Source organism: Priapulus caudatus, unplaced genomic scaffold (assembly GCF_000485595.1).
Source record: "Priapulus caudatus unplaced genomic scaffold, Priapulus_caudatus-5.0.1 Scaffold11, whole genome shotgun sequence".
Taxonomy (NCBI): Eukaryota; Metazoa; Priapulida; class Priapulimorpha; order Priapulimorphida; family Priapulidae; genus Priapulus; species Priapulus caudatus.
The window spans coordinates 1112564-1124123 of NW_014577072.1; the positions used below are offsets into that span (position 1 = coordinate 1112564).

The 11560-nt window shown below is 41.3% G+C and overlaps 2 protein-coding genes across 6 annotated transcripts in view; one reads left to right on the plus strand and one right to left on the minus strand.

Annotated features, from left to right (window-relative positions):
• LOC106807453 overlaps window positions 1–4779 on the plus strand; it is a 49748-nt gene extending 44969 nt beyond the window's left edge. For all 4 annotated transcript variants that reach the window (XM_014809798.1, XM_014809793.1, XM_014809784.1 and 1 more), the window contains exons 23-29: window positions 109–396; window positions 647–855; window positions 1121–1216; window positions 1549–1718; window positions 1975–2083; window positions 2788–2953; window positions 3079–4779. In XM_014809798.1, the coding sequence (XP_014665284.1) occupies window positions 109–396; window positions 647–855; window positions 1121–1216; window positions 1549–1718; window positions 1975–2083; window positions 2788–2953; window positions 3079–3333 (1293 nt within the window). In that variant the 3' untranslated portion in view covers window positions 3334–4779. The remainder of the gene's footprint in view (window positions 1–108; window positions 397–646; window positions 856–1120; window positions 1217–1548; window positions 1719–1974; window positions 2084–2787; window positions 2954–3078) is intronic.
• The window catches only part of LOC106807476 (aldose reductase-like), a 17253-nt gene continuing 10465 nt past the window's right edge, over window positions 4773–11560 (minus strand). For both annotated transcript variants that reach the window (XM_014809818.1, XM_014809812.1), the window contains 9 exons: window positions 9908–10075; window positions 9250–9366; window positions 8586–8663; window positions 8160–8276; window positions 7904–8010; window positions 5991–6072; window positions 5680–5763; window positions 5383–5465; window positions 4773–5179 (listed from right to left, as the gene is read on the minus strand). In XM_014809818.1, the coding sequence (XP_014665304.1) occupies window positions 5137–5179; window positions 5383–5465; window positions 5680–5763; window positions 5991–6072; window positions 7904–8010; window positions 8160–8276; window positions 8586–8663; window positions 9250–9366; window positions 9908–10075 (879 nt within the window). In that variant the 3' untranslated portion in view covers window positions 4773–5136. The remainder of the gene's footprint in view (window positions 5180–5382; window positions 5466–5679; window positions 5764–5990; window positions 6073–7903; window positions 8011–8159; window positions 8277–8585; window positions 8664–9249; window positions 9367–9907; window positions 10076–11560) is intronic.

Genomic DNA, 11560 nt, shown 5'->3' on the forward strand with positions numbered 1-11560 from the left:
AGAGAGAGAGAGAGAGAGAGAGAGAGAGATGGGGGAGAGAGAGAGAGAGAGGGAGAGAGAGACAGATTCCGGATGGTGGGTAATTTTTCTCTTGTGTCTGGTTTACAGGAGGGGCGACGCATCGTCGGAGCGATGCACCAGCACATCACCTACCACGAGTTCTTGCCACGCGTGCTCGGAGTCACGACGATGGACAGATACGGATTGACATTGAAATCGTCCGGCTTCTACGACGGATACGATCCATCATGCGACGTCACCATCTCCAACGAGTTCGCGACGGCCGCATTCCGATTTGGTCACAGTCTGATCAAGGATGTCTTCAAACGCTTCAACACCGTATTCCGCGAGAAGTACGCACCGGTCGGACTCATATTCAACTTCTTCAATCCGGAGGTGAGTTTCTCACGAGAACAGACAGCTAACTCGACCAGCGTTATTCTCACAAAAAGAATTTTCAGCGCATTGTTTCGCTCCTTGCTCACAAACCGTCATCTTGTCTCCCATCACGCGAGCCGGTCGTCGTATTGAGGGCTGTTGGATACCGGATGATAAAGCTCATCCACAAACATATTAGCATTCCGCATGTCTTCCGGAATTCGTCCTACGTGTGTGGCTGCCCCTGATATTCGATTTTTACCTTCAGGTGCTGCGAGACAACACGAATGGCGGCGTTGACTCGCTGATCCGTGGCCTGATCACCGTCGTTGCCGAGAGTGCAGACCGCCATCTTGTGAAGAGTATCACCAACCACCTGTTCGAAGAGCGCGGGAAGCCATTCAGCGGACTCGACCTGGGCGCGATGAACATACAGCGAGGACGCGACCACGGCCTACACGGCTACAACGATTACAGGTGAGATTAGCTGACAAATACAGGTGAGATTACCTGACAAATACAGGTGAGATTACCTGACAAATACAGGTGAGATTACCTGAGAATTACAGGTGAGTTTAGCTGACAACTACAAGTGATATTAGAAGATGACAGCTACAGGGGAAATTAGCTAATAACTATAGGTGAGGTTAAATGACAACTACAGATGAACTCATGATGCGAGAACTAATATGATCTATCCGACATTCACTATTTTTATTCATTATTCTTTTGTCGTGTGCAGAGAGTCCTGTGGTCTGCATAGAGCACGTTCATTTAATGATCTATCCCGTGAGATTTCGGACAGCAACGTCATCAACAAGCTGTCACGAACCTATGAGTGAGTATACCAGCCTGCTTACGAATGCATGACTGTGCGTAACTGCCGCACGGGCTCGGCACATGATGAACAATATGTACCTTACTGAAACGTTAACACCAGTATTAATAAATACCGTCATTGTATTTCGTTGTGTTTCCATGTAATTATTATATCGGATTAAGAGGTGTGCCGGTACACCTGCAATTACAACGCTCACAGATGATCATGCCTGTACGAGCTAAAACGTCGACAGTACGAAACATACCTGTTTTTGTACGCACAGCACAATTGTCCTTCCTTCGCACTGCCACCGTAGACAAAAACTGATAGCTCGTGTTCTGTACGCTTAGAACCGTTGATGACATTGACCTGTTCACGGGTGGTCTTGCTGAGGACCCGATGATGGGGGCGCTGATCGGACCCACGTTCGCCTGCATTATTGCCGAGCAGTTCCAACGTCTGCGCAAGTGCGATCGCTTCTGGTATGAAACGGGCGACCACGTAACGCGGTTCACTTCAGGTTAGTATAACTATACACTGTTCGGCTGAAACTACACTCACTAGTAGTGCATTTCAGACTAGCTATGGTATGGGGCCATAACGAGCAGAGTGACCGTACGGTTCACCTGTGCCACACACTATAAGATCAGCAGTAAGTACACCTTCAGTGTAAACGATTGTGGTCTAGAGTGAGGTTATAACGCGAAGCAATTTTCAATGCAACGCACCTTGCATACCGCAGTACGTGTAAACGCCTACGGGTTAACTTCTTGCAGCTCAACTCACCGAGATCCGTAAGACGACACTTGCAAAGATGCTATGCGTGAATTCTGACAACATTCCCGTCATCCACCCATACGTCATGTCGCTTCCAGACGACGTGCTGTAAGTACGCGCGCATGTCGCCATAGTTCTACTCACAGGCACTTGAAGCGTTTCAATAAAATATAATGCTAACTAAATACGAAATCTATTTACTACCAAATTCTTAATGTTTCTATACTCTCTTTCACCTATTATTGCCGACAGTTTCCTGTCAATTCCGTCCAAATCCTACGTGCAACCTGCCGGCGACATTTCTCTCGCGGCTCCACTGTTGCACGCTTACACTAATATATATATATTAGTGCTTACATATATATAGTGCTATATATATATAGTATATATACAGTAGTATGTAGACATACGACGGCGGTATGTCGTATACGACCGCCGACGTTCGGCGATACGACTACCGCTATACGACCGATATAGCCGTACCGCTATACGACCGCCGTCGTTATAGATATAGTACAGTAGTAGTATGTAGTATATATAGTATATATAGTATATATATGCTATATATATTAGTGTAAGCGTGCAACAGTGGAGCCGCGAGAGCAATGGCGCCGGCAGCGTATATTGTTGCACGCAGGATTTGACAGGAAACTGTCGGCAATAATAGGTGAAACGCACGTTATTTTTATCGTGGTCGCGACAGCACTATAATGATTTTGAATAACACTGCTTCAGTTGCATGAATTCATTAATTCGTCTATAGATAATTGAAGTCGGTGTGCGATGCTTAACAAATACTGTTGACTCTACAGAAACGCGCCTATCGCCTGCGACACGCTGGACAGTGTTAACTTGAGACATTGGCGAGAGGGCGCCTTCTGCACGGGTGTAGGTGGCAGCAGTGGTCGTGTGCGTGCAGGCACGACGCAACGCATCAGCCCCTGCAAAGCATGCTTCTGTCCGAGCAATGGCAACACGGTAAGTGTGTCTACAACACGTACGCACAAATCCATTCACCACGAGTCCGTAACAACCTTCCCGCATCCAACAGCAACCTCCACCTCCTATACATCATGTAACCGCCGTCGTTTTTCTCGTCGCAGGCTATCTGCAACACGATGAAGATCAGCAACTGCTACGAGCTGCTGACGCAGTACTCGTCGGACGAACTGAACGCAGACGACGCGTGCGTGACGCAGTGCGCTTACGTCGTGCGTGCGTTCGTCATTGAGACGCCGCTCACGGTCGGCAAGGGCGACTCCAACTTCATAACGCAGAATCGCGAGCCGTTTGCCAACGCGGCGACGGGCAGGGGCGGACGCATCGGCGATGGCTTCAGCTTCTCAGGCGGGTCGTAACAGTAGTACAGTGGAGGGCCGCAGGTGTGCTAAGAGCATACCAGCAATACAGAAACAAAACGATGCCGGCCCTACATTGATTGAGATTTGCACTAGTGGAGAGAGAGAGAGAGGGGGAGGGGTTGTCTGTTTATTGTTCGTGGAATCACCGCTGTCCTAGATAACAGAACGTAACGGCCTGTCTAGTTTGAAGTTGTGAACTACCGCTAGAATCCCCACCCTCTCTATGTTTCCACTGTATCAACCATGCTTGAGCAGCAGGTAACGTAACGTTGTAATGTCCGAGTATACCGTATATGGACCTATGTATGCTTGTATGCTTGACATCTTGTGAGGACGCGAACTCAATACTCGCAGATAATAGGACAGTTATAAAATAGTAAGTCGCGTGACAACGCGTAAATTACGAAGTGTTTTCTAGCACCGTGATTTCGCACGACTTTGTATATAAATCTCATAACAATAGTCATGTTACTATGTCATCTACCTTTAGTAAACGGGCGTATGCTCATGCTGGTACTGAATAAAGTCATAGTTACTAATATGAGCTAAACCCATTAACAACACTACTTGACAAACGTCGTTACGATGTACAAAAGCTTATATTAACGCAGCCGGCTCCCACGACATATTATGTTGTATGCAGGCGCACTTTGGTTTTAATACCAGTATCCTAAATAGCCCTATAACAAATTACCTAGTGGTGAACGATGCTCATCTCAACTGTTTTACAGCAAGGTTAGTGAGAATGGTTTACCAGCACCCTGTTGACCAGCTGTCCAGTTTGGACATAGCTATCCCGCTCGAATGTTATCAAACTATTAAGTAGGAGTAGACATGAAAGGCTATGTTGTAATCGTGCCATGTCTTTTTTATTATGAACACGATTACCGGTACGTTATGAATCGTTGGACATATGAAATAACATCAAATTCGTTAACTTGAAGTAGTTGTAATCAACCGTGTTTCTGACCATACAAAGAGTTCACATTTTATTTTGTACACCGATGTCTCTCGCAATCGTGATAGATGTAATTATAATGTGGCATTTAGGTAATTTTTCTGTCATCTCATGTAAATAACGTGCAGAACACATTACTATGTGCATAAAATAGAAGTCTGACTGTCTAACCATGAGGTTAAGCGGCCAGTCAGACCATTTTTTATACTTTTTTATGAAGCGTGATCAATGTGTGAATGTACAAAACTAATGTTCACTGTTAGAAAAAAACGCAGTCATTTTAAAGAATTGATGATGAATGTTTTTAGATCTCACAGATAGTGTGGCTTTACTTCACTAACTTGGTTTTACGCTGTAATGTACTGAATTTATATAATTACGCGCCTATGTGTGCAGTAATCATATCTTGCTATGTGCATGTATGTAAAAATGATCGTCTGAGAGTATACAGCTATATTAATAAAAGCTGATGCATTTATATATTATATGGTGTACATCATATATTGGTGACAAAATTACTGACAAATGTGTCAACATTTTCTAGTTAACCGTAGCCCTATATCATCAACGGGTGACATTTAATCGTAATATTTTCAACATGATTTCATAAACTAGCACGCATACATATCACGTGACAATCTTGACAATGGCTTGAACATTACAATGACTACTTACATCAATTGAAGGGATTTTTGCCATGTGTATCACCGCACGTGTCCTATCATTTTAATAAATTACTAAGGCTACTATAGGTTTTAGTGGGACGTGTTTCATGTACACTTAATGCACACCGTGTTGCTGTTGGCACCTGCCAGTTTGTGTCCATCACCGCTTATTGATACTTAGAAGGGGATTCTGAATGGCCAGTACTTGTGCTCACTCACCCTGTATAAAAAAAACAGTCTGTTAGCGAGTCTGTCCTTTTCGCTATACAAGAACTCACGTACAATATGGTAAAGGCAGTGGATTAGACCAGATAGCATCCGCCTAAACAATTAAGTTATTATCAACCTGTTTTAAAAGCCAGGTATAGTTATCTATATCATCTTTACTTCATGAAATACTATCCACAATGCCAATGTCCCTACCAGTTCAGATGTAGAGCTCTGTAGTTCATATTCTGAGCATCGATGGTCTTCATGTCCTCTTCAGTCAGCTCAAAGTCAAATACCTGTACACCAAGGTCAAACCTAAGCAAAATACTACTATGTATGGTAGCCCATAAAAGTATAATTTTGCCGTTTTTATGTTTTCCATCATTTTATTAGAAGCACAGAAGCAGAAATCCAAAACGATACACCTAATAGATTCAACAGATAAACATAAGCTGCATAATGGCAACCAAACTACATCAGGCATGCATTGCGACAGTTGAGCAAACGTACATTGAAGTTCTCCTCCAATCGTTGCCTCTTCACACTTTTTGGAATCACCATGTTGCCTCGCTGCAGCTGCCACCGAATGCAAACCTGAAAGCAGTCAACATTGCAGCAGTTTTAAACGCTAATCCAAGAACATTTAAAACAGCCAGCTATTCTCTGACACTGCTAGTAGCCGCAAACACAAGTAACACTGTCACTTAGGAGTGTCACTTGTGAAAACAAAAAAACACGAGTATGCTAAAACCGTTCAGCCGACTCTTAGACTCAACACACACCCATAGCCATGTAGCAAGAACAGAAACTGACTAGATTACCTGAGGTACAGTCTTGCCATGTTTAGCAGCAATAATCTTTATTTTCTCATCTGACAAGAGCTTGGGATCATCTGAGGTCTTCCTAAGATGATAGAAACAATAAGAACAATTGTGGGTCATTAATACCCCGTACAGACTGCAAATTTAACCTTACGTCAAACTAATATGGGCCAGTCCAGAACTACATTTTTACAGTTCGTGCATGACGTCCAGGGCTAAATACGCACTAGTCTGTAGTAGGTTAGCCCTCTAATTCAGGTGGGCCAGGCCCACTTCAAAAGTGTACTAAGTTATCCCGTACTAAGTTATCCCGCGCCAACTTAGGTTGTACAATTGCGTCTGTATGCAATATGATCCAGGTGTGGGCTAAATTTCGATATACACATGTGAATAGTCTTCTTTGGATGACATACAAAAGTACAAACAAACATCTGTAATTGTGTCTGCAATTTCGTTTTCCATCTTCAGACACTACTGTATACTCATATAGCGTAAACAACTTGCTTTATAGCTTAATGGCAAAGAGAGGAAGTAACTGGGATAACAACCAGGTTAAGAGTCTGATTAAAATTTGGCCCCAAGAATCTATCCACATGTATGGATGGTATGGGAAGACATACATAGAAATTTGTATGTTTATACTTCCATTGTTGATGAAATGGTTGAATTGGATTGTAATCAGATACCTAGATTAGATTATACACCAGTTGTAGTAGCTTCTGCTGTGTATTACTATTCCAACACCTGTTACTATTCTTCTTCTTCTACTATTACAACTGCTCAGTATAAATCTTAATAATGCCATCGGTGATGCCGTTTTTTAACCGTGATTGCTGTAGGGCTCAGTGACATAATAAGCTAAACTGAGCATGTGCAGTCTACTCGTGCTAATGTAGCCCAGTTGAGTATGTAGTGTATGCACGCTGCAAGTTGAGTGCATCTGTCCTGGGCCTAACCCAGACTATTTGATGTAAGATAAAATTTTGCAGTCTGTTCGTGTTATCAGGAGTAGATAATAGGGAAGGAGTGTGACTTCAATAAACAAGGGAAATTTGTCATTTACTAGCCTTATAATACCTACGATTTACTGCGCGTAACTCATCCAACTTGAGCTCAAATCAGACACAGTACATTCGCCTAGCATCGTGCGAAATCGTTTCCTCGTATACACCCGCAATCCGGAGATACAGACTAAAACGTACAACACGATTTTCCATTCTGTTGCCAGCAAACTCGGTGCATTTTGCGCCAAAATTTAAACAAAAGGCAGCTACTAACCACTCTTGCTCACTCTGCGAGTCGGTGTGGCTCGCAGGGAGATTGCGGTGGGCATGCGTGCATGGGGGGCATACCAGCTGTATGCCGGTATGTAGCTGTATGCTGGGTCAAAGGTTATCTCACCGAGTGTTGCGTCGATGTCCAATCTCCCTGCGAGCCACATCGCCTCGCCGAGTGAGCAAGAGTGGTTAGTAGCTGCCTTTTGTTTAAATTTTGGCGCAAAACGCACCGAGTTTGCTGGCAACAGAATGGAAAATCGTTTCGTACGTTTTAGTCTGTATCTCCGGATTGCGGGTGTATACGAGGAAACGATTTCGCACGATGTTAGGCAAATGTACTGTGTACGATTTGAGCTGAAGTTGGATGAGTTACGCGTAGTAAATCGTAGGTATCATAAGGCTAGTAAATAACGAATTTCCCTTGTTTATTGAAGTCACACTCCTTCCCTATTATCTACTCCTGGTGTTATCAAACAAAGTGTTTAGCCTCCTAGCTTAATCCCACAATCCTAAATCTAATCTTAATCACAAATCTAATGTATCACGCCTTCTACCTACATGGTCTCTATTCTCACAATCAGGTAATATTAAAAAACTGAAAAAAGGCAAGTGCATGCATAGTTGTATCTGACTTACCAGGGCACAGTAGGATTTGCCAGTGGTGAGTAAGCAGTCAGTATTATACCCCTTTCTTTGCAGAAGTTCATCAATTGACTTTGGTCTAAATACGGATTGCATTCAACCTATAACACAAAAGAATACAATTATGGACAGATTTTAAAAATTACATTTAAAATCGGAAGAATTATATAAAGAAAATACAGTTTAAATATGTCAATTATATATTATCATGTTATTTATAATTTGTGATTTCAGTGAGCGTTCACAGTACCTGCACGTTGACGGGCTTTATGGTCGAGTTGTCTATGATTCTCTGAATTTGTTCACTATTAAAATTAGACAGTCCAAGTGAGTGCACTTTTCCCTGTTGCACCAATTTCTCCATAACCTGCAATAGAGTTTCACCTGCATTTCGATACGTTTCATGAATTCCATTTTTTTTAAATAGTGATACTAAACTAATAAATTTGCTAGACTAATAAATAATTTTAATCATATGAGTACAAATTTTAGAACAAACAATTTGGAATTAGATTATATTTTACGTGTAGGCAAGTGCCATTATTTCTTTTATATTCTCTCTTCCTTTCCCATAAAAAGGTTTGTATGTAGTGTTATATTAATTAGTGTGTTACACAAGAAAATGCTGCACTACAACCATTTGTTTAAATATGTTTATTTACTGCTACATTAGTACCTTCCATGACTCCAAGTAGTCTACATCGGCAAATATAAATTTGCCATTTTCGTCTTTGGGGAAAATTTCACGCCCTTCCTAGAACAGGCAGCAATTATGTCAATGTAATATATAATATATGTCTTATGTTATGTATAAGAGCGGGTGCACTATTTAACTTACTGTAAAAATATTCGTCTTCATAGGGTTACTTTGTTAACCTCATGTGATATAAAGAAATGCACTGATTGATGCATGCCCACATGTACTCACTCAAGCACAGATGCAAGCACGTGTTTACACGCAGATGTGTAAACAAGCATGTACACAAGCAGCCATGCATGTGTCCGTGAATGCGTGCGTGCGTGCGTGCGTGTGTCTCTGTCTGTGTGTCTGTGCGTGTGTGTGTGTGCGCATGTGGGCAACCATGCATGGGTGTGTGAGCTGTGTTTCATTACACAGATACTTCTCGTGAAATGATGTCATTCTATATCGAACTAGCAAATCTGAACACCAATAAATTAAACAAAATGCTACTTGCAACGTTCTTAAATCAATGCAGGCTATATATTTACAGATCTTTAATTTCAAGTGCCTGTTCGATATGGCATCTAGCAGTCATTTATAATATGTACACAGTGGCATGAACTGGCATAGTTTCATACTAAACTGTTATTGTACTCACAACATAGCTCATTGGCCAATGAATCATATACATGTCCAGGTAGTCTAGCTGAAGCTTCTTCAGTGAAACATCAATTGCTTCAAATACCTTAGCAGTGCTGTGAAAGGTGTTCCAGAGCTACAAAGTATAAAAGACATACTGATATTTATAGGCGCTCTATTAAAATAGTTGCCTCATTTTACTTTGGTTAAGTTCAATACTGTTATGCCATGCAGGGTTTTTGAGGTGAAGCTATAGTCTAATTTAGCTCTGATAAAAAGCATATAACTAACAACTGATATTCTCTTTTATAATATTTATAATATAATATTGATAATATCAAGAGTACATAATAGGATACTCATCTCCTATTATGTACTCTTGATAATATGATAATATAAATAATATGAGAAAATGCAAAGGTGATACAGACATTTAATACAATTGATATCTAAACCTAAAATGTTAACAAATGAATCACAACCAGTGATTGTAATAAGTTTGCACACACTTCTAATAACCTACTCGTCACTGTAAACCATACAATGCATATCATAAAAGTCATAAATGCAAGTCATTTGCCTGAAAACATTTATTTGTTAGACAGAACACTATCCTTTTACTAAAACCTAAATTAGTCAGTGAAGTTAATTAAAATATAGCTATTGATTAAACAAACCTTGGATGTGACATACAACTGATCTCTAGTAACTGTGCCATCCTCTATCTTGGCCTTCACCGCTATACCAATTTCTTCCTCGTTGCCATAAGCAAATGCTGTATCGATGTGTCGATAACCAATGTCTATGGCATCTTTCACAGCCTGGATCACATCACCTTCTTTCGACTGCAAGTAAACAGTACAAACTGTAAAATTAAATTGAAAGGTATGACAGTTCTGGATATTCATCTTCTTTTTGAACAGCTATAAAACAGTATAAGTTGAACAGTATGTAGCCAGGGGTAGGGCTAAGTTATGTATCATATATATAATATCCGAAGTTTGTATTAGACAGATCTGTATGTAATATACTGATACAGCTAGAATTAGCTTATGAACATAGTACGTACTAATACAGCAGTAAATGCACGAGCCTGGCCGGGCTAGCTGCTACCGTGTTTATGGTTATATTCGGAGTTATGAGTTTGATTAATGATAAACAACAATGTCAATGTCAATACAAAAGTAAGCTGTAATTAATGAAAAACATTGCATTCATTATTCAATCTTGTCTAAACGTTTAAAATAGTTAAGGGAATCAATATCGCACGTATACGACGCTGTCATATCTTGCCCTAGTAGTAACGTAACCTAAATATAACCCGCACAACCCCAGGCACGTGGAACGTTTCAATAGTAAAAGGATGGTAAATAAACACGAAATGTATTTACCACCAAAGTTCTCTACTCCCCTTCGCCTATTATCGCCGATAACTTCCTGTAAATACCGTTCATATGCTCCTCTGCAACACAGGAGTACACTGCACGCACGCTGCTGTGCACAAACAACAAGAATACCGTATAGAGGTATTCTATAGGATACCAGATATAAGAACTCTATTATCTATATTTGCTTGTTGTTTCTGCACAGTGGTGTGCATGCGGTGTAGGCCTACTCATGTGTTGCAGAGGAGGCTTTGAACGGCATTTACACTACCAGTACAGGAAATTATATCGGCAATAATACTATTTATAACTAGAAAGGGCAGTTGTCGCCAACTACATGTATCCCCCGTGTTCTCCCCAAGATGTGTAAGTATACAAAGTTTGGTCGCGCTAGGTCAATTAGGGGCCGAGTTATGGAGTGGAAGGGAAATATGAAGGTCAAGGTCAAGGTCAATGTCAAATAAAGGTTGCAGTGACCTGGTTTCAGTACGCGACACACCTTCTCCCCAAGATGCTTAAGTATACCAAGTTTGGTCACGCTAGGTCAATTAGGGGCCGAGTTATAGAGCAGAAGGGAAATATGATCAAGGTCAAGGTAAAGGTCAAATAAAGGTCGTAGTGACCTGGTTTTGGTACGCGACATACCTTCTCCCCAAGATGTGTAAGTATACCAAGTTTGGTAGCGCTAGGTCAATTAGGGGCCGAGTTATAGAGCAGAAGGGAAATATAATCAAGGTCAAGGTAAAGGTCAAATAAAGGTCGTAGTGACCTGGTTTTGTTTGGTACGTGACACACCTTCTTCCCAAGATGTGTAAGTATACCAAGTTTGGTAGCGCTAGGTCAATTAGGGGCCGAGTTATAGAGCAGAAGGGAAATATAATCAAGGTCAAGGTAAAGGTCAAATAAAGGTCGTAGTGACCTGGTTTTGTTTGGTACGTGACACAC